We start from the raw sequence: 22,276 nt of genomic DNA, 5'->3' as shown, positions 1-22,276 counted from the left end.
ATATGTGATTGTTTCTCTAGTCGTGGTTGTAGGTGTGTGTCAGCGGTAGATTATCACGATGTTTGCTGCTGTCTTGATCGGTGAGTTGATGCCTGATTACAAGACACTCATTCTGAGGGGGCCGACGGAGAGCGAGGAATTTCACAAGAATAAGCAGGTATGGTTGAAAAAAAAAGTGAGTGACAAGCATTTTATATCCTTTTCCCCCCCAATTATTCGAACGCTAGCTACCTCTACCAAAACCAATTTCAATGCTATACCATCAACCACATTCCCCGAACCCACAACAAACACTCTTCACCTCTTGAGAGTCTTCTGCTTCTCCGCATCCCTAGCAACATTCCTACCCTCCACCAACAACCCCTTCTTCCTCCTCACACCATCCATGTACCTCTTGGCCACATTCTCCTTATCCGCCAACTCGCCCAAATCCTCCAAATCGTCCTCGGTAAACGGCACCCAAAACGGGTCCTGGTCAAGCACCTCGTACCCCGCAAAAATAAGCTGCGGCTGCGCGGCGCCCGACGTGCGTTTCCGCATCTCGTCCGCGAAGCCAAACGACTCGGCCACCGGCAGCACAGAGTTGATGCTGAAGAAAGGTGTACCCTCCTTCATCGCCTCGGAGAGGACGCGGCCGCGGCGGCGGGTGAGCACGTCGTAGACGCGGCCTAGGACTTCCGTCGAGGCTTGGATTTCGACGGTGTACATTGCGAGCATCAGGCGCGGGGACCAGTCGAGCATGCCGGAGCGGAGGGAGGACGTGAAGGTCTTGATGATTTCGCCCGTTAGGCGGGGGAGGCGGTCGCGGGCGGAGGATTCGTCTTCGGTGGGGTTGATGACGACGTCTTCGAGGAAGACGGCGATGCCGCGGACGGGTTCGTGGCAGAGGGGGCCCTGGGCCGTGGCGAGCTGGAAGGCGTAGGGGATCTTGTCGGCTACGTGGGCCGGGTGGAGGGCTTCGTCTGCTTGGGGTGCTGCTGAGCCGTCGCGTTCCGAGGAGGCTGATTGGGAGAAGAGCTTTGCGAGGAGGCCTTCTTTTGTGGCGTCGATGAGGATGTTGGGGCCGGTGCGGCGGGGGCCAAAGGCGGCGATGCGGTCGATGGCGGATTTGAAGTGTTCGCGGCCGCCGCGGGAGGACTCGAGGGCGGATTGGAGGCCGGTTTTGAAGTCGTCGAGGGACATTGTCTTTGCGGCTGTCAGGTCTGTGTCGACGTCGATCTTTTCTTCGCCGGGGGCGGTGGCGCCTGTGCCTTCGGTGCCCTGGGCTTCTTCGGCTGTAGTGTTGTTGGCGGCAGGTGTGCGATCAGAGTACATGCGTTTGATGACGTCGCCGTTCTTGAGGAGGAAGTCCGTGGCGTCGGATGGCAGAGGACGGACCTGGAGGCGGATTGAGACCTGCTTGGAGGAGGTGGTGCCGACGACGACGCCGCGGCCGAGGTCCTTGTTCGCGGGGGGGCGCATCTCCTCGGCGCGAACAATGGTCTCGCGGTAGGGAACGATGGGGGCGCCGGCCTGGATGTCGCAGCGGGCGAAGCGCTCCTTGAGATCCGTGAGACAGCGCTCAAGGTGCAGCTCGCCGGCGGTAAGGAGGACGTGCTCGCCGCTGCTGAACTGCTCGTACTCTGCGCAGGGGTCGGACTGGACGAGGAGGCGGAGGCCGTGGATCATCTTGTCGAGGTCGGCTGGGTTGACGGGCTCGAGGGCGACGCGGACGATGGGTTTGCCCAATGTGCCCGCCACGCCGGCGAGGTTGACGGCGCCATCGAGGCGGCTGCAGAGAGTGCCATTCTTGAGGAGGTGGCCCTCGAGGCCGCCGATGCCGAAGACGACGCCTGCCGGGACGGAGTCGAGGGACTCGAGGTTGCGGCCCATGAGCATGTAGAGCGCCGTGACGGTGACTTGCTTCGGCGAGGGCTGAGCATTGGGGTTGGCGGGAGACCATTTGGGAGGGATGACCCAGAGGCTGTCGCCGACGGAGAGGGTGCCTGAGTACATGCGCGCGAAGCCGATGAGGTGTTCGGGGTCGACTTCTTTCTCTTCGTGCTCAGGAGCGTAGCCGTCCAGGTTGACCTCCTCGAGCGCCGTCGTAAGGTCGTTGATTCCGTTTCCGCTGGAAGGTGCCGCGGCTTGGGCGCGAGCCGCTTCTGCTCTCTTCTTACGGGCGAGTTCTCTCGCCTCGTCGGCGGTCAACTGGCCTGGCTTACGCTTGTTGTGGGGAAGTTCGCTTTCGGGGACAGAAACCATTTTGCTGACGTAGGCCACAACAGGGTCCGACGGGCCGGTCTTGAAGGAGATCATGGCGTTCTTGATCTCTTCGTTGATGGCATCTGAGCCGGGGACGTCTTCCAGCATCTCGGGCAGTCTCTCCGCTTGCGCAACGGGCGGTGATGGCAGTGACTCGATGACGGAAACCAGCATAGCTGTCGAGAGCGGCAGCCAGGACGCAAAGACTGTGGTCAGGAGCAGGCGGGGGTCTCGGGAGCGCATGATGTGTGGCGGGATCGTCAGCCCGAGGGACTTTGTAATCTTCTCCAGCAACGCGGGGTCGCCTCTGTTGTTGTCGCCGCCGACGGTGGCTTGGTAGACGGTCCAGATAGGCTCCAGCACCAGCTGCACAAACATGGGCTTTAGGTTTCTCCCCTTGAGATGCTTCTGGCCCAGAATCTTCTTGGTCTTAGGGTCGAGATAGAAGCTACCCCATAGCACCTTTTCCATGACATCTCTCTTGATGCCGAGCTTCTTTTGGTATAAGCCGGCAAACTGGCGCACTGTAAATGCCCAACCGTCAATGGCGCTGCTGAAAATGACGTTGTTCTTCTCCGGCGCGAAGTAGAGATCCTCGTCATCGCGCTCCTCAAACTGCAGCTCGCCAGACTCGGTCATGGAATCCGGGCCAGCCTCCTTGGCAGCCGCCGCCTGAACGCGCTCCTCCATCCGCTCGCGCCAGTTGAGATCCTCCTCCATACGCTCGCCCTGGAAGAAACTTCCCAACACGGCGTTGACCTGCTCGAGGATCTTGCTGAGATGAGTGTAGGCCTCGGCAGGCGTCATCTTGAGCTCGGTAATGAGTCGGTCAATCTTGTTGATGACGAGCAAGGGCTTGAGCTTCTCGGTCCACGTCTGGCGCAGGACGGTCACGGTCTGACTACACACGCCCTCGACGGCGTCGACGAGCACGACGGCGCCGTCGCACAGGCGTGAGGCGGTGGAGACCTCGCTGCTAAAGTCAATGTGGCCGGGCGAGTCGATGAGGTTGATGAGGTACTCCTTGGCTTCGGGCTCGGCGTCGGGTGCGGATCTCCTCAGCATGGAGAAGTAGAGGGAGATGGCAGAGGATTCCATAGTGATGCCTCGGAGCTGCTCATCAGGTCTGGAGTCGAGGTACCGAATCTTGCCGGCGAGTTTGGGTGAGATGATGCCGTTTGTTGCCAATAGGGCGTCTGTCAGTGATGTTTTGCCATGATCAACGTGGGCCAGGATGCAAATCTGGTCGCGGTCAGTCACTGAGAGATTTGAGTGATGATCAGATGATAACTTACGTTGCGCACATCCACGGCATGCCTTTGCAGGCTAGCCAGCTTGTCGGGAGTTACAACAGGCATGATGGGAGGATATGTGGTGGAGGAAGAGTGGTAGAAGAGGGGTTCAAGGGGGTATCAAAAGGTCTATGGACAGAAAGCAATGCCGGATGAAAGAAGCAGAGTGAATGAGAAAGCAGGTCTGAGGGTCTGTGTGATGCCTCCCTCCCTTGGCTGGTATATGAAAGCCAGTGCTGCGCTGCTGAGTATCGTTTTTTGCCCGAGGCAGATGATATCGTTATTGACTGGGGGGTTTTTGGCAGAAGTAGCGAGTACCTGAGTGAGTTGATGATGATGATTCGGCGACTAAAATGGCCCTGGTCTGTGACTAATAGGCCGACCCAAACTGGGAGTTCAGGTCAGAAGCAGGACGAAAAAGACGACTCTGATTCGCCACCCTGCTGTAAGAAGTTTTGCAGGCACGATGGTAACTCTGACTCTTGTCCTTGGTATTACCTGAGACTGAGTGTGTATTGGGAGATTGATATTATCCCAAAGAAGATGAGGTGGATGCACTGAGCAAACTGGCGCAGTGATGAGTAATGTTGTATAGCGTGTGTGTCTATGCAACTCTTTTCCTTCCTTCGTCTCTTGGGGAAGGGGGGGGGGATGTCCTCCAGGGCAGGCACAGGCAACGTTGGAATTACCTCAGCGGACTAACCCCGCCAAAAAATACATTCAACCCCTCCAACGACGCATCGCCCGTGGAAAAAAAAGAAAAACAAGGTCACCAGAACCCCTCTACAGCCGTATAGTTGCATTGACCCCGTTACCTACAACCCACGGCTGGCCATCGGCTTCATCCCCACACATCGTTCTACCGAGGGTGCAACAAACCCTAACTCGCCAAAAATTCACTGGCCCCTCTCTCCCAAACCCAAACGGTGCCTGCGATAACCTCAGCAAAAGCCCCCGCGGGATTAGCCAGCGAAAAGGAAATTTTCGACTCGTCCGCCCGAAAACCCCACACCTCTCGAGCGAACCCCCTCCGAACCCGACCGCCCATCTGTCCTCCCAACTCCCCCCTTCGAAGGTTGAAGACATCGCCAACTTTTCGCGCGCCCTTCCTCTTTCGGAACCCTTTGTCAATTTTTCTTATTTTTCAATTTCTATTCCTAACACATCTTTCGTGTGGGAATAGTCTTGACCGAAAAATCCACCACCCACCATGAGCGGCTACCAAAACGGAGAGCGGCCCGTCCGCGTCGACGACGACAGCGACGTCGAGGAGGAGGCCCTCGTCAACGACTACAAGGAGCAGGTCCAGTATGAGGACAACATTGGCGAGGACCTCGAGCAGGTCAACTCCCTGACCATGGCCCAGCAGACCGACGACATCCAGTCGCGCCTCGCCGCCGCCGCCCAGCCCCTCGACTTCTCCGCGCCCCTCGAGGTCAAGTTCCAGAGCTACGACTCCTACTGCAGCCTGTTCCACTTCATCCTCAACAGCGAGGGTCCTGTCGACCTCGAGCCCCCCTCGGTAAGCTTCCACTGACATGCACCGTGTCCCTTGCCGTCGCGATAGCATTACCACACGTGGACCAGGGAAGCTAACATGTCTTCAAATAGTACTACTGGGCCTGGGACGTCATCGACGAGTTCATCTACCAGTTCAACTCCTTCTCGTCCTACCGCATGCGCATCGCCCGCCAGGGCAACAACGAGGAGGAGATGCAGGTCCTCAAGGAGAACCCAAACACCTGGGGCTGCTACTCGGTCCTCAACGTCCTCTACTCCCTCATCCAGCGCTCCCAAATCACCGAGCAGCTGGCCGCCATGCGCCGCAACGAGGACCCCATGGCCGTCGCGGGCGAGTACGGCTCCAAGAACCTCTACCGCATGCTGGGCTACTTCTCCATCATCGGCCTCCTCCGCGTCCACTGCCTCCTCGGCGACTTCAGCCTCGCCCTCAAGACCCTCGACGACATTGAGCTCAACAAGAAGGCCATGTTCGCCCGCGTCATGGCCGCCCACTTCACCACCTACTACTACGTCGGCTTCTCCTACATGATGATGCACCGCTACGCCGACGCCATCAAGATGTTCTCCCACATCCTCGTCTACGTCTCCCGCACAAAGAACTTCCAAAAGAACGCCCAGTACGACTCCATCACCAAGAAGAACGACCAGATGTACGCCCTCATCGCCATCTGCGTCGCCTTCCACCCCACCCGCCTCGACGACACCATCCACTCCGCCCTCCGCGAGAAGTACGGCGACCAGCTCCTCAAGCTCCAGCGCGGCGGCCCCGAGTCCCTCCCCATCTTCGAGGAGCTCTTCCGCTCCGCCTGCCCCAAGTTCATCTCCCCCGTGCCCCCAGACTTTGAGAACCCTGAGTCCAACATCGACCCCGTCGAGCACCACCTCGCCGTCTTCATGGAGGAGGTCAAGATCAACATGATGAGCCCCACCGTCAAGTCCTACCTCCGCCTCTACACCACCATGGACCTCAACAAGCTGGCCGGCTTCCTCGAGGTCAAGCCCGATGAGCTCCGCTCCTGGCTCCTCGTCAACAAGCAGCGCACCAAGCAGTTGCGCTGGACCGACCACCCCAGCCTGTTGGACGGCGACCTCATCAACGTCAGCGACCTGGACTACGCTATGCAGGGTGTAAGTAATTCCGAGAAACTGCAGCTTCCAATACGAGCTGCTTGTTGTCATAATAATATGCTAATCATTACACTATAGGATCTGATCCACATCTCGGAAGCCAAGGTTGGCCGCAAGCTGGTCGACTGGTACCTCCGCAACCTGTCCCGCACGTACGCTTGAGCGATCGTAAAGGATACGCTTCGGGCCCTATAAAACCAGCAAGGCAAAATGGACAACCAGCTGGCCGAGAGGAGGACAAAAGGAAACGGGCTGGTGGTAGCAAACTACCAGGCGGGGGGTGTTTGTGTGCATGTTGGCAAAATGGCAATATGCGAATGCGTGTAGTTACCAGGAATCTGCCAACGAGAGGTGGTGGAAACTCCCACCCTCATCCACTTGACGTTACCTGTGGATTCGAGGTCGGAGGGTGTGACGAGGATGAGAAAAAGACAAAAGGGCAGAGAGAAGTGGCCAAAAAAGCACTTGGGAAGAAATGGGAGGGCCCGATAGAGGGATGCTCGCATTGTTATGGCGTTCAGGCGTCTTTGCTTCCTGGAACACCTGGACCTGGTTGGCTGGGCGGGATGAAGTGAACCAAGGGGAATAATTAGAATTCAAAGTACAAACGTCCATCTGAAGCTCTTCGTGGTCAGTGTACTCGCGACAGCAGCCCGTGTGCTAACGGACCCAAAGTCGGTAGCAGATGACCCAAATAACATAGTCAAATTACTAGGACTTCTCCCCGTTGAAGGGAGTCAGGTCAGCCAGTGTCATTGAGATCCGAACCGCTCAGTTCATCGCTCGGTAGTTAAAGGCAGGGTTCCCTAGCATATATATAGTGATGACAGCAACAAGAACTCTTCAATATGCACCGGTTCTCTTGACAAGTATCGAGACGCTGCGGATATGCAAAGTTGATAATCATCATTTTCAATATTTCCCGCGATACGCCTGCAGCACCTGTCCGCTTCCCCGCTAGGCTTGCGAGAGTCAAACCTGATAGGAAGCCGGACAAGGTGTATGCCAAGGGCAGGTTGTCCGGGGAAGGTTGCAACGTTGCCCGCACAAAACTGGTCGGCGGAAACCACTATCGAGAGGAATCTCTTTGCCGAAGTGGAGTAAATTTTTCAAAACGCGATTGGGGCAGCATACTATAGTACTTGCCTCAGAGGCATGATAGGGCAGTAGTCGATGACACGGTGCTGGCGGAAAGTGAAAAGCATGAGGCCATGAGAAGGCCTCATGGCTCATGGCGCGCATCGAAAACGAGATATGGTTGCTCAATCAAACTGAAGCGACCGATAGATACCCCTCCCCTCCCGAGGAAAGGATACCTCAACGATGATGCTCAGATGTGATGAAAAGCACTCTGAGCGGAGCCTGCCGGGGAGTACAGTCCAATCTAGGTAGTACCTCCGTACCGAAGCCGCGTCGGTAGACCGGGGAAATTATCGGTCGGGACGGGGACGGGATGGTCCGCAAGGAAACTGGAGCTTGATTCCCGTTTTCCTAGTGGCTGGTAGTCAAGCATGTGCCACCTACTAGAGCTAGACGTTTAATCTTGGACGGTGTCTCACGTTATTTCTCCCTAGCTGCCCTAAACTTGTGCTCTTGTGTCTTGGTTGTGTCCTCTGCGAGTCAGACTTCGCCCTGTGTGCGTGCTTGTACGGGTGTGGGTGCGTGATGCTGGCTGTCCTAGGGTTGCCAAGATTGTTGGGGTCGTACGGATGTGAGTCCGGAGCAGCGAGTAGTTGGGATCACGAGTCGCGCTTGACGTCGTCTTTTTGGACCGTCTTGCAGCAACCTCCGAACCAGTGACTGGGATACTGGGACAAACGGGCAAGAGAACATGGAAGACAAACGTTTGGAGCTCGGTTATTGCAGGCCGATCGGCATGCATGTCAGTCAGTACGCAGCATTACGTTTGAACTTACGCAAGCAATCGTGGAATTCTGCGTGGGTTTCTGCGATGAGGTTGCCAAAGTGTACGCTCAATGGGCTTGGCCGGCATGAGGCGCTCTGCCTGGTTGGTATCGGTTGAACGTCAGATAGGGATGCTGCACAACGCAAGCAGGACGCCGTGCTGGACGACATGTTTCATTGCGGCATGCGTGCCGTCGCAAGACATTGGCATTTGCCGCAGGCAAGCGATCCTGTCAGACCTTACAATCAATCCAATGTAGGTTAATATCGGCATGCGACAACGCAGGATATCGAGACGCATCGACAAATTCAGGACATTGAGCTGCCTCTGGCGAGCTGTTGGAAAGCCGTTATCTCTCGGAATTTCCGGTTGATTCCTCCGTTGACCGACGGCGATGTCAGCGGGAGCATGCCGTGTTTTCGACCTTACTAGATGGTCCATGGCCTCCGTGCCGTGCAACATTGACGAGTTGATATTTGATAGATAGCGAGCATACGCCTTCCCCTGCCTGCCCCGTGGCTTGACATGGTGATTTGGCTGGTCCATCAGCTCGCGCCAGATAGGGGACCTTGCCTGTCTGCTTCGGTGAGACTGCAGGTTGCATATGGCGATTCCTGTTTCAGCGGGGACCATGTCGGTGAGAAGTGGTACGGATACGTGAACAAGAGCGGAGAGACTATCGATTTCAAGGCCAAACCGCAAAAGCAACACCGGAAGATCGGGACGGAATTCTGGGCGGGAGAATGGGCTGCGAATGGCATCATTGCAGCCTGCAATGGGTGCCGAATGGCGTGGAAAGGCAAAATAGTGGACATTGTCTTCGTTTCGCCTTGGCATGGGCTCCCTCTTTTCCCGACCGCTTGTGCCTGCCGGCTTGGTGTCTTGGGAGTGCATCCCCTTTTGTTCTCTATTTCCTTCCCAAGGCTTGCGTCGTTGTCTCGTCTGCAGCGTGTATCCGCAGTGTGGTCTAGCCGACCCCTCAAATTGTATCCCTGCGACCAAGACGGCTTCCTGCGACATTGATGGGTCCTGGCCAAGAGATTTGAGCGCCGAAAGAGAGTTTACGGGAATGAGCCGCTGTCCCCATTTCCAATACGGGATCGAGCCAGGCGTCGGACTAATAATTTGGACTATCTGACAAACGTGGACGAGAAACGAAAAGGTCGCGGAAGAAAGGCAAAGAGATACGGTTGGCTTGGCTATCGCTTGGCGCCTGGTTGGGCACGAAGTGTGGATTGAATTGGATGGGTCGAATCATTCTCAAGTCGCAGACCGGGGCCCAGAGACGAAGCATGCCATCTCATTAACGAGAAGAAATGAGAAGAAGCAAGGTTCGCAGGCGAGTTAGCAGCTTGGAGCGCCGCGCGCACACCGACTCGAATGCTTGTTCTGATTCTCTTCTTTCGCTTTTGCCAGGAATCGTGGCAAGAATCAAGATTGGCCGACATGCCTTAGTGGTTTGCCAAGAGCTTGTTGGAGGTGGACGAGTGGCCGAGAGGGCGGGAGAGAGGGGTGAAGTTGCAAAGAGTCGAGTGAAGGCGGCGAAGGCTACAGTCTTAGCACACGGGGGGCCGGCTGGGCAGACGTGAGAGTGCATCGACGGCGATGAAGGAAGCGTATGATTTTTGGTTCCGTTGCTTGGTACGAATCAACCCGTAATCGACGGGGCATCTGCAGACTGAACTTGTAGGATGTTGCTGCCGGAGCTGATAGAGAGGATTGATGAGCACACTTGGAAACCACCGCCAGATGTGTTAGATAGCTTGGCGCATTACCTTCAGCTATCGTTTGGCGCCATCCCCGTTGGTGGGATTCTTGGACTTTTAGAGGGTTGTGACACGGAGGCGTGGTATGATTTGAACATGACGGAGGCAATGATGAGCTTTGCGTATGGAGGAGGTAGTGAGTACAGCCGTAGACTTCGTTCCCAAAAAATTGCTCCCTGATCCCGAGGCCAGGCACCGCAGGGGATCGAGACGTATGTAGGTAGTGCTGGTCGAATAAGAAGTCTGGCTTTCCATCCGACTATAGCACGTCAGAATGTCTGGTTAGGACTATCATGGTGTATGGAAAGTCTAGACGCAGATGATGCACACCCACCGGCTGCGAGCGAGAGGAAATGTCAAGTCGTGTTACTGCAGGTCATGACAGCGACGGACGGGCAGACGGCGAGCAGTAATGTGGCAAGAGGGCGCAAACAGCGGCGGCGGCCAGTTCGTCTGTTCAAGATGGGATATTCGTAGAGGCGAGTCATCCAGAGTCTGTCTCGTTGAGTTTGTGCTGGACGGTATTGGAGGGAGAGTCTCTGGTGGATAGGGACTACTGTACAGAGTAAGCCGTAGTGACATACCTTGGGAGACAGGGAGCCTACGGAGTACTGTGTAAGAGTCAAGACAGCTAGTAGGGATGGGCGTTACGGCGGGTGCTTGGAAAGGGGAGCCGAGAAGCTTGAAAGCGAAGCTGGATGTCTTGATGTGTAATTAGAGCCAGCTCAGGCATTAGAGGCGCCGTGGAGCGGAGAGGATGATTGGGCTCGGTACTTGGGGTGGTCTTGGCGGGTTTGGGGTGGTGTTCCCAGGGTTATTTTGGGTCTGGTGGTGCTGATGCTTGCGCTTGTGCTTGTGCTGGTGTTGGAAGACGGAGTGATAGGAAGTCTCGGAGGCCGCGGTCTTGAGGCTGTCGTATTCCGTCCAAGGCATCTGTAGCCTGTCGTGGGGACGTGAATCTCGCAGTCTGATTACGAAGCAAAGGAATCGTCAGACGCCTGATGGTTGAAGAAGAGCAAGTCCATGTGGCATTACTAAGACAAGGTACCTTGTTAAGGCTTGCGATGATGCGAATGAGGGAAAAGGCATGCAATTTGACAGTTTGGCACTTTCCTACCTGCTATTAGAGACTCAGCCTGGGGAACCTGGCAACTGGGAAGGAACAAGATGCACCAGGGGCTCTTTCCAAGATGGATGGAAGCTGTAACCCATCGAGTTGACATCAGGTGCAGCAAGTGCAGCAGGTGCAGCGCTGATGCAGCTGGTGCCTGTGGGTGACCCTAGCTCCTGCCCTCTCCTTTTCCGAGGAAGGTTCAGCTGAGTGAGATGGGCATGCCGAGGAAGTCACGTCTCTGCCTTCTTTGCCATTCGTCCAAAGTACCTTTCTTCCTGCCTAACATGTCTAAAGTACCTACATCCATCAGCTCCTTCTATTCCCGTCTCTCGATCGTAGCAAATCAACCTTTATTGTATTTCAAGTACCTCAGTACGTATACATCTTCTCAGGCCAGACAGGCAGGAGCAACTGGAAGGTACCTCACTAGTAAACGTGAAAGGAAGGAAGACGTTGACCGTAAGTGTGAGAGTGAGAGAGGAGGGGTACATAACCCACCGGCAAATCTCGGTGCACACACAAGTCGCGACTCTCTCTGGGCCTGGGCCAACGGCATCAAACAAACTCGAAATCTCCAGCCATCTCATCCCTGCGCACTTGCACCGCATTGCACCAGCTTCCCGAGCCCCTCTCCTCCCCTCCTCCACCTTTCCGTCCAGCTGTATCCGTAGGTACATACTCCGTAGCTGTGGGTGTGAAAGCAGAAAGACTCAGATTCGACTCGAAGTGCCTCGCCTCTCCTCTCCGCCTGAAGTGTGCGCATTTACCTGGCCCACCGTCCACCATCTCAACCGCGAAAGAGAACCCCCAGCCGAGACGACCCTGGCCGACCAGGGTATCAACCATCGCCAACCCCTGTTTTTGGTGCCCATTGCTGCTCTTCTCCCTCCAAAACTCTCACTGGAGCTGTGCGTCACGCCGTCACCCTCTCGAGAATTTGCACAAGCTCGAGAGCTGCCTTGCCAGGACGTCTACGTCTGGAACACGGAAGAACAGAGCAAACACAACAAGCGGAGCGTCTCGCATCCAGGCCCAGACCGTACTTAGACCACTCCAGTCCTCCGCAACCTCGAGCCTCCTTCTTCTACCTTGCTCTACTCTCCGAATTGCTGCTACGAATATCGACAAGAGTACCTACCGATACCGTCTGTTTGTTCCGCCACAGCCCACGCATGCCCAGACTTTTCCAACCCCATTCCTGAGCTTCTTTTCCAGCTGCATTGTCTCATTCTCTGCCCATTCCACGCCAGTCTCAGTCTCAAGGATATACTTTGTCCACCCCCGCATCCAGCCGCCTGGACTGCAACGGGTCTACCAACTTCTCACGGATGCCTTACCGTTAGGTAGCTCTCTACCTACCTACTCGAGTCACCTCAAGCCCGCCGTCGTGTCCAGAGAGTCAGAGACCGAGATAAAGTCCTTCCTCGGCTTTCCCTCTACCGCTGCCACTCGCTAGCCAAGCTCTCAGCTCTGTTGCCCCGGCCGCTTTCCCGCCCCGTTTTCCACACACCTGAGCGGCGCCAGCAACAGCTGTCATCCTGGTCAACTAACAACATCACCTGCTCACCGACCCGGTCTGTCATCACTTAGACTCTAGACCCTCGACCCTCGACTCGTACCGGTCGCGCTACCGTCTACGCCACACCCCGTTCTTCGGCTTCCCATCCAACAACAACCACCATCCTCGCGCTTCCCTGTGCCTTGTGAGGCCCCGCAGGTCTTGGCGGAACCGCCTCCTACGCTGTGCTTCCTCGCCATAAGAGAGAGCTCCGTCTCTTCAAAGACCACGGCGTGCGGCCGCAAACATAACTTCCTTGGCATTGTTGGACACGCATATCATTTTGTCGGAACAGCTTTTTCGCCAATCCCCTCTTTGATTCCAGGAACGACCGATGAAGAAACACACAAACCTCAAACAACTCAACTAAGCATCATACGTACCCAGAGCCGAATCCTGTCATGAACAAGAGCTCATCCGATTTCCATCGATAAGGTCACCCTCACCACTTGCGCCTACATACCTACCTCTCCACGCATATTCGACGACAAGACGCTCTGACCTGACTGTCACCGGTCGACCTCCACGTTCCAACTATCAGTCGACAGACGCTCCTTTCCATTTTCAGACGCTGTGGTCAGTCCACCATCAGCCACTCACCTCGGCGCAAATCACCTCTTGATCTTCTACACATTGCTTTTTCGTCCCTTCCAAGACAGGCTCGTCGCACATATCCCGTCCGAGGCTTTGAGCGACTCTGTCCAACCCAGCGCATCTGCCCAATTCCTCCCCGCCGGGACGACTGCTTTGCCGCTGCGCTCATGCTGACATTGATTACACAGCAGCTGTACAGTCTTCAATGAAACCATCAGAAAATTGGCGTAGCGTATTCTTGCTTCCGCAAAGCACCAAAAAGAAAAAGAAGAATAGCAAAGGCAACTCTTCGCCATCTTCACCGAGACTTCACTTTCCAGAACTCCAGTGGGAGCCCAAGACAACGACGACTACGCCGACACCGACGACGACGGCAGAACGGCGGCACACCATGTCTGGGCCAACCCCTCGTTCGATGCTCAACGTCCAAAGCCCCGATTCCGATGTCTCGCCCAAGACTCCGTTACAACCCTCTGACCAGACAAAGACGGACTACTTCTCCATCGAGTCTTCGTCGCAGGCGCAGTCGCAAAAGAAAGACGAGGAAGCCAAGGCCAACGATGCAGAGCCATTGAGCCGTGCAACCACACTTTCGAGCATCGCCAGCCCTTCCCCCCTCGAAAGCGCAACAGGAAGCTTCTCTGCCGAGTCGTCGCGGACCGAATCGTATGGAGGAAGGCCGAGAGGATCATCAATAGCGTCGCTGAGCTTTGCACCATTGCGGAACCCGTCGCTGCCGCAGGGCAACCAGAAAAAGACGAATAAGGAGCGCATAAGGGCCTCATCGCCTCCACCTGAAAGGTAAGTGTATCATTTCCCGTTCGTATCGTTTGGCATATTTCATTGCCCCCATATTCGTGACCCCTTGACAATCCAGTGTTTGCAAGTGGCAGCTTTGGTCGTGAAGCTTTTTGGTTCGGTGTCTGTATCCGATGGCGTGGAGCTGGACAGATAGTATCTGGGTCAACTCGACGTAAATACGTTGGTGGCAGATGTACCTGGATCAGATGCAGTGTGGCTTAATGACCACCTTACTTATATGCTGCCGTTGGTTTCGCCTTACATGCGTGGATTCTGCAGTCCTCCACTAGTCCGGAAGCCTCGGATCAAGAGTTCAATGCGACGGCCACCCTCTCCGCAGCCATGCCGCAGTTCCGGCCGCTTCGCTCGCCCGTGGATTAACGACTCGTCGGCCGCAGCCGTCTTGGTCCCCACTCCGCTTCTCAGCTTCCGTCCCAAAGACAGTCTGCGCCTAGGATGCATGGGCATTGCCGTCGCTACTGAGGAAGCCCTCTCTGGGCGCCGACTCCAGCGTCAGAATCGGGATGGCGGGGTCGGACCAGTCGGCCAGCGGCGGCTTCGTACCTGTTATGGCACCCCATATTTTCCAGTTTCCGAATAATCCCGCCGGCGTCACTACACTGAGCATATACTGTCACCAACAGGCATCCCCGGAGCATTTCAACCTTGAGGTCAGACGAACTTTTCAAGCTTCCCGCGGCAACTCCAGCAAACGCCTATGTTTACTCTGACTCCATGTCGCGTTACGGTCCATATCTTGCCTCACTCATCGGGCTGCAATATGCCATCGGGAGGATCACACGACACTTCGTTGACGGCGACCTTGCCGGTTCTGGATGACGCATTGGTTACTGTTATTCGCTAGAGTCACTTGTCTTTGCCCCACTACCCCGCTGTAGCGCCTGTAGCTTGTTTCTTTACGGGTGTTCTTAGGTTCACAAAGAGAAGGGGAAATGGCGGAGGTGGGCGCTCATCGACTCATCCTCCACAGCCACCCTTAGCCTGGCGCAACCGTGACGTCCCCCGCAGGAGGACCTGACAGGAGGGAAAGCAGCTGTCATTGTCGCATTTCCGCTCAGTCCTTTTTCCTGGATCCCGGCTGCCTCTTACCAAATCGCAACTTCTCGACCCTTTTTCATTTCCACCCCTCTTGACTCTGACCAGTGGTCTCGTCGCTTTTCCACACTTCAACCCCAGATCCCAAAGTTTTCTTAGCACACTTCATCTCATCCGCCCTTCTGCGTCTCTTCGTTTACCAATTGCTCGAAACAACATTACCTAATGGCGACACTAACTCAACCCTCTTTGCCTGACAGGTTCCAGTCACATGTCGCATTCGACAACCTTCCTTTGGGCGAGGCGACTAAGAACAACACGCTCTCGCTGACATTGAATGTCCGTCACCGGGGGTACCAGGCGCAACGACGATCGCGCACCTTCATGGTCGGCGTCGACGAGCATGCTTACTCCGACTATGCGTTGCAGTGGCTACTCGACGAGCTAGTCGACGACGGAGATGAGGTCGTCTGTGTGCGCGTTATTGAGAAGGAGCTACGAGCCGCCGAAACGAACAAGATATACCAGGAAGAGGCGAAGAAGGTCATGGATGGCATCCTGAAGCGCAACGGCCTGAACCGAGCCATCAGTATTGTACTGGAGTACGCGAGTGGAAAACTTCATGCGACATTCCAGCGACTGGTGAGTAGAGAGACGTGACGCGGCATGCCTTGGCGCACGGCAGTGCACGGCAGTGGAGTAGGTGCTAATCATTATCATGTCCCAGATCCAAATTCACCAGCCCGCCATGCTCATTGTTGGCACGAGGGGCCGGTCGCTCGGCGGCCTCCAAGGCCTGGTTAATACGCGCAATTCCTTTTCAAAGTACTGTTTGCAGTACTCGCCTGTTCCTGTTGTCGTCGTCCGCCCGACAGAGAAGCGGGAGAAGAAGAAGAATAAGAGAAAGAACGATACGGAACGGCAGACATATGTCAGGATGCTGTCAGCGACAGGCGGAAAGCACGAGGCCGACAGCGAGAGAAGCAGCATGTATGAAGTGGAAGTTCACAACACGGCGGACGAAGAGGCACATCAAGTCGCCAAAGCGCTAGGATTGCCTGCGGCATTTGACCCGACTATCAAGCCAGTCGACCTCAATGCTCTTCTGCACCCGAGACACCAATCAGCGCCATCCAATCTCGCACAAACGAGTAGTGCGGGCACGGGTAGATCGTCCGCCCCGCCTAGTGCGGCGGGTGACAGCGATGAAGAAGATGACGATGATGAGGACGAGTTCGAGACGTTCTCTGGCGACCAGCTTATCAACTCGTCGCAGATGGATAAGCTCCACAAGATGGAGGCCAACGAGGCGGCAGCTCTTAAGCAACGAAAGTCGAGTTTGGACTCTAGCGCCAGTGGGGTAGATGATGACGAAGACGAGGAGTCCAAAGCCTCGCGACACAGCAGCAACAGCTGATACAGCAGCCCCATAGCTTCGAATGGAGAGGCAGGGAGGGTTACGAACTAGCATATGTGGGAATTAGACGGCGTTTGGTCGATAGCGTGGGCATTTTCAGTTTGCTGGGACGACATATCCCGTAGTTGTGGTGTGTGCGTGCGAAGACGGAGGGAAGTGTCAAGGGGGGGTTGTCTAGGTAGTCGGCGTAGTTGTTAACACCTCGTGCTCTGCATGGAGCCCGTGGATTGATACCCACAAGAGATGGAAATGATAAAAATTGGCCGAAATTCTATGGTATTATCCGTACAGCTTCTGATGATGTGGCGTACATGTTTTTGTGACAGCATCTGTTGTTCCAGGGGCTGCTGAGTCTTGAGTGAGTCTTTGCCCGGTGTCCATTGGCCGCTCCGTCGCATCTTGCGGGGCTGCTCTTGACGAAGGCGGGCGAGTTCCAAAGTTCCAGACTTTTGAGGTTCCAAAGTTTGACCAGGAGGTACAAAGTGTGGCGCAAAGACATGTGGCTGGAGCTTAATTATAAAAAAAAAGTCGCCGGAGCTTCAGAGTGGAGAGCTGAGGCCAGGTTGTCGTGTGGCTGAGGGCCCCCCCAAGTCCGACACAGAGGTTACGAATCCAATGTCGCCCTTCCTTTCTCGTCACAGCCGTCGCACTGTAACGGTTGTCCGAAGCCAGCCATCACATACCAAACAATGTCGAAGACAGCCATGCTAATTCCTCGCTAAGGACACCAGTTCTGTTTTCTCTTCTACCACACCTGCTTTCATCCCACTCAACAATCGAGAAGCAGACATAGGATGAATCTTGCTCTGCTCGGCTACGGATACATATCGCACATGTCCCTTTGCTCGCCCGCAAACGCAGACGACGCCCCACTACTGACGATACCACCACCAATACCTTCACCACCAACAAGATGCCCTGGTTCTGGTCCAGCGCCTCCTGCGACGAGTCCGCTTGCGCCGCCGTAGACCCCAACGCACCGTCGACCCTCGGCCTGCTCTTCTCGCTGCTGCCCTTCCTCCTCACCTTCGCCGCCGTCGCCGTCTTCGCGAACCAGACCATCTTCCCCAAACTCGCCAGGGTCCACGACGCCCACGATGGGGAAGACCACTACCTCCCCTCCCACGCCCCGCCGAGCCTGCGCCAGGCCCACGCCGAGCACGGACAGAAGAGCGCGCGGCGGCGCGTCGCGGCCGCTGTGTTTAGTGTTACGATTGCGCTGGCGACGGTGCTGGGCGAGTTGATCCTGAGCGAGATTTCGGATTTGGTGAGCAGGCGCGCGCGGGAGGTCGGGTTGCGGGTTACGGTGCCGACGTTGCTCGTGCTGCTTGTGGGTGTTATTCCGTTTCTGGAGATCCAGAGCGTGGTCTCGGGTGCCGGGTGGAAGTTTCAGCGGAATAATAAGGGGAGGATACCGAGGTTCGCGTGGGCTGTGCAGATGCTCGTTTTCGGGGGGTGGGTGTTTGCGTTTTGGAGCTTGGGCGGGTTGGTCGGGCTCGACAAGACGGCGACGGCGGGCGGCGGGGTGCTGCGCGCTTGTCTGGAGAGGATCGGCGTCATCGGGATCTCGCTGATGGCGATGCTGAGCGGGTTCGCGGCGGTGTCGAGCCCGTGGCATACCCTCGGCGCGGTGTCGGAACGGAGAAAGAGGCCCGTTACGGAGGCGGACGTTTCGAGAAAGGAGGCCGGGCTGGATGCCACCAACGAGATGCTCCTCACGAAACGACACCGGCTTCAGGCGCTGGAGCGGAAGGCGGCCGAGGCGCAGTCGGGCGGGTCTTCGACTTCGGGGGCCGGCGGCGGCGGCGGGTTCATGGGCAAGATGCTCGGCGCCGTGAGGGGTATGGGCGGCGGCGATGAGGCCGAGATGCGCGCGCTGCGGCTGGAGATTACGGGCCTCGAGACGATGGAGGCGAACTTGCACTCCTCGCTGGGGGTGATGCGCTCGCGCCGGGCGGCGGACGCGCGCGCGGCGACGACGATTGGGAAGGTGCTCGCCGTACCGCACTACGTCTTTTCGCTGTACTGCCTCTACCGCATCCTGGCGACGACGCTGGCGACGCTGCGGAGGGCGTATTACCCTTCCTCGAGCTTCAGCTCCTCGGACCCGATTAACCGGTTTTTGGGTTTGCTGGCGCGGCACTGGGACCCGTCGCTGGACCAGATTGCGTGGGCGAGGCAGATTAGCTTTTTGCTGAGCGGCGTCATGCTCGCGGCGAGCGCCAACAGCGTGTTGCAGACGTTCCACCTGTTCTCCAAGTGGATGCCGGGCCTGCTGTACCAGGCGCAGGCGAACTTGGCGCTCATGATTGGGCAGATCACGGCCGTGTACGTGATTTCGGCGGCTCTGTTGCTGAGGAGTAATTTGCCGCGGGAGATGGGCAGCGCGGTGGGGGATGCGTTGGCGGGCGCGCTGGAGCCGCGGTTCGTGGATTGGTGGTTTGAGGGGTGGTTTCTGGCGAGTTGTGGTGTCACTGGGCTGGGGGTGTGGATTTCGAGGAGGATTGGGAGGGAGGAGTGGGATGAGTTTGGGGCAGAGGAGATGGGTGCCAAGCGGATGTAGGGACGACGGTCTGAAGGTCTGAGGTTGTCTGCCCCTCTAGCTCTACCCAGGAATGGGAGGGAAGGAGGAAGAGAAGCAGTTGGTATGACTATGAGATATGTTTTGATATTGGGGTGTCTTGACTATGATGGGGGAGTTTTGGGCGTGTCTTATTATACCTACGGGTTGGGATGTACTAGGACCTTGTACAATCATGATTTTTTCACCTTGATCGTTTTATACTTGAAGATGTTCTGATGCTTGGTTTCACGACTTCAGATTCGTGATGAGTTCTAGACAAATAAGAGGCCGAATGATATAAGACAGGAGGTAGATAGATGTACACGTATGCGTAGATAAATGCGTATACGCCATGATACGAGGATGATTTCTCAAAAGCTTGCTCTCATATCTCACTCATCTCATCGTGAACAGAGGATCAGACATCATCTCGGAAAGTAAAAAAGTAAAACACGAGAAAAAGAATGGACCGATCGAGGGTTCGAACATGGACCCCGAAATAGACCGGAGACTTCACGGCCCAACCGGGGCCTCTACAGCCCGGAACGTCTCGACCATGTGGCCATGTACTTGTTGTTGAATCATTGGGACGTTAGACTAAGTGTAAAGGCTAGAGGGCGATACGATCTGATGTTGAGGTATATGCTTATTTGAGGTGAATACTCAGAGATACGTACCTAGGAATATATCTGCAAACCACCTCAGTATGTCCAATATATTCATCACAAGACCTATCTACCCCTCTACTCTCCTCCATAACAACACAACACTCCCCATCACATCCCCATATCCCTCCTCCAAGCAGCCTTCACCTCGTCCACCATACCCTCCTTAGTCAAAACATCAATCGCAACACCAGTCAGCCCCTTTCCAACCCGCAAACTCCTCTCAAACGCAACCCTCGTCCCCGCCGCCTCCGCAAACTCCGGATTATGCGGGCCCTGCCCTCCCTTCCCGGGTGGAATCGCGAAGCCGACGCTGAGAGAGGGCATGGCGTAGCTGATATCGCCCTGATCCGTACTCGCCATCGTCCGCCCGCGAATCTCATCCACATCCTCGTCCGTCGGGATCGGAGCGTCGTTGTCTCCCCCATCTCCATCCCCGCCAGAACCGAGCAACGCATTAAAGTACCGCGTATACGAACGCCCCAGCACGCGATTCGGCACATGATCCTTATACGCCCCCGTAAACGTAACCTTCAACGTCGCCCCCGTGGCCTCCGCCCCCGCAGCGAAGCACCTCTGCACCTTTTTCAAAAGCGCAGAGAGCCGCGGCTGGGTATCCGACCGCACCACGAAATTCGCCGCCGCGTACGCGTGGATGATATTCGGCCGTGCGCCGCCGTCGGAGATGTTACACTGTATCACGTCCCCCGGCCGCGTCTGCTGCCGAAGCACGGAAATCGAAGTGTACGCCACCACCAGCGCGTCGAGCGCGTTGATGCCGAGCCACGGGTTCGCCGCGGCGTGGGCCTCGCGGCCGAAGTATTCGAGGCGGAGGGAGGTGTAGGCCGAGGTGCGCATCAGGGCTGTGGAGGGGACGATGCCCGGGTGGGAGATGAGGTTGATGTCTGGCGCGCGGTTGGGGGAGCCGGCGCCGGGGCAGGTGGAGGGGTTGTAGGCGCCGGCTTTGAGGAGGGCGATTTTGCCGCCGCCGCCTTCTTCTGCGGGGGTGCCGTAGAGGATGAGCTTGCCGGGGAGGGCGTGGCGGGCGAGGAGGGTTGAGGTTGCGAGGGCTGCTGTTAGGGAGGCTGTTGCTATTAGGTTGTGGCCGCAGGCGTGGCCTATTCCTGGGAGGCAGTCTGTTGGGAGGTGTTAGTTGGGTAGAAGGAAGAGGAGGAGGGGGAGAGGTCTGACCCATCTCGGCATTGAACGACACGACGGGTCCCTTTTCGCCGCTTTCCCAGACGGCGACCCAGGTGGTCTTCATGCCGTAGGCTGAGGGTGTGACCTTCCATCCTGGCTGGGTGCGCATGAAGGCCACTAGGGTGTCGTGGGCGATGAACTCGCGGTAGCCGAGTTCCGGGTTATCGTGGATGGTTTTGTTGACGGGCCATAGTGCGTCGGCGAGGTCTGTTACAATGGAGGAGATTTCATCGAGGAAAGGTGGTGGTGGTGGTGGTGCTACTGATGAGGAGGGTGAGGTTGAGGTGGACGAGGTTGGGATCAATGAGCAAGGTGAGGTTGATGTGCACGTGGGATGGGTGTCTGCGTGGGAGACGAGGACGAAGTCGTCTTCTGACGTATCCATTTTGAAAGAGTTGATGTGAGTTTCACGGTAGCTGATGAGTATGATGTCGATTCAGCCGGTGATTGAAGTGCCCCTCGATTGGGGTGAGAGGCGACGTAGCTGGGTTGAACCTGCACTGTTCCTGATGAGGGTGAGGTAGGTGAGTGAGTGAGATCCGGCGAGAGGAGGTTGTGTAGTGAGGGCCGTCTGAAGAGACGGTTCCGAGCGGCGGCGTGTCTCCGACCACCGGCCGGGTTTCGATTGATGTTATCTGTACCGAGGCCGCGGATGCTATGCGATGCAAGTTGCCCCTTTCAGCTAGCGTATTCGCTGCGTTATGCTTGGTTGGAAGCTGGTCGTGCATAAAGCAACGCATTTCACATTTCTTCAGAACAGGTAGGGAAGAAGAGGAGAACGACCGCGCTTGTGTACGGAAGCTACTGCGAGAGTCGCGCGATCTCACTCAAAGATAGACGTCTTGCTATTTCCAACGTATTTGGTAAGCTCTGCTCCACTGCATGCTTGAGACGGCTGAGTGTCGCTACGGTCATGCGGCTCTCTCTGATGACTTTGAACGTTGGCGACGCTCTTCTGATAAGCTCACACTGAGATAACTCTGCTTCCATTGAATATCGACAGATCCAATACCCTTCCATCTCAAAGTCCTGACGTTTTGAAACCTCTTTTCAACCGGAATGAATGCGCAGTCTCCTCCTGACTGCAGAGCTTGTCAACCTGCTTCCACGAACCCCAGCAACCTAACCCCACCTCTCTCTCCCTTGGAATCAATAATCATCTTTCTCCAGTCAACGTCCGTATCATCCTAATCAACTTGGCCGACGTCTCGATCCAGTGCGTGAGCAGGAACGGGGTGATGTAAAAGATGAGGGCGACAAAGATGAGGCGGCGCGCCCAGGGAGGGGGCATGAGGAGCGCTAATATTCTCTCCGCTGGCGATGTTTCCGCGACCCGCGCCTGCTGTGAAGCTTGCGAGGTTTGCGATGCCTCATCTACTTGCGCTCCCGCAGCGGGCGAGGGGACTGGCGTTGATTTTTGCTTGGTCATTTTAGTTGTGGTTGGGGCC

General features: G+C 56.3%; 5 protein-coding genes across 5 annotated transcripts; 3 read left to right on the top strand and 2 right to left on the bottom strand.

The window, feature by feature from the left end:
* Window positions 1-206: 206 nt before the first annotated feature.
* HER10_EVM0007749 (elongation factor Tu GTP binding domain-containing protein) lies at window positions 207-3,835 on the bottom strand. Its single transcript, XM_035477294.1, has 2 exons — window positions 3,540-3,835; window positions 207-3,486 (listed from the first exon to the last, which is right to left on the bottom strand). The coding sequence occupies exons 1-2, from the start codon at window positions 3,600-3,602 to the stop codon at window positions 298-300; spliced, it is 3,252 nt and encodes a 1,083-aa protein (XP_035328201.1). The 5' UTR covers window positions 3,603-3,835; the 3' UTR covers window positions 207-297.
* Window positions 3,836-4,466: 631 nt separating this feature from the next.
* Window positions 4,467-6,829, top strand: HER10_EVM0005866 (eukaryotic translation initiation factor 3 subunit L). Its single transcript, XM_035475469.1, has 3 exons — window positions 4,467-5,058; window positions 5,148-6,188; window positions 6,267-6,829. The coding sequence occupies exons 1-3, from the start codon at window positions 4,747-4,749 to the stop codon at window positions 6,348-6,350; spliced, it is 1,437 nt and encodes a 478-aa protein (XP_035328033.1). The 5' UTR covers window positions 4,467-4,746; the 3' UTR covers window positions 6,351-6,829.
* A 4,837-nt stretch (window positions 6,830-11,666) lies between these two features.
* Window positions 11,667-16,666, top strand: HER10_EVM0004299 (putative universal stress protein family). Its single transcript, XM_035473948.1, has 3 exons — window positions 11,667-13,927; window positions 15,244-15,625; window positions 15,711-16,666. Exons 1-3 carry the CDS (start codon window positions 13,332-13,334, stop codon window positions 16,398-16,400), a joined length of 1,668 nt encoding a protein of 555 aa, XP_035327881.1. The 5' UTR covers window positions 11,667-13,331; the 3' UTR covers window positions 16,401-16,666.
* Window positions 16,667-16,983: 317 nt separating this feature from the next.
* HER10_EVM0011039 (uncharacterized protein) lies at window positions 16,984-19,237 on the top strand. The gene has a single exon (XM_035480481.1). It carries the CDS (start codon window positions 17,314-17,316, stop codon window positions 18,961-18,963), a length of 1,650 nt encoding a protein of 549 aa, XP_035328488.1. The 5' UTR covers window positions 16,984-17,313; the 3' UTR covers window positions 18,964-19,237.
* A 502-nt stretch (window positions 19,238-19,739) lies between these two features.
* HER10_EVM0002166 (amidohydrolase) lies at window positions 19,740-21,388 on the bottom strand (the record flags this gene model as incomplete). The annotated part of the gene is made up of 2 exons (XM_035471891.1): window positions 20,820-21,388; window positions 19,740-20,764 (listed from the first exon to the last, which is right to left on the bottom strand). Exons 1-2 carry the CDS (start codon window positions 21,211-21,213, stop codon window positions 19,740-19,742), a joined length of 1,419 nt encoding a protein of 472 aa, XP_035327665.1. The 5' UTR covers window positions 21,214-21,388.
* Between the last annotated feature and the right edge of the window lie 888 nt (window positions 21,389-22,276).

The sequence above is a fragment of the Colletotrichum scovillei genome, assembly GCF_011075155.1.
Source record: "Colletotrichum scovillei strain TJNH1 chromosome Unknown Contig00010, whole genome shotgun sequence".
Classification (NCBI taxonomy): Eukaryota; Fungi; Ascomycota; class Sordariomycetes; order Glomerellales; family Glomerellaceae; genus Colletotrichum; species Colletotrichum scovillei.
The sequence above is the reverse complement of the archived record's forward strand: the minus strand, read 5'-3'. Positions and strand labels throughout refer to the sequence as shown.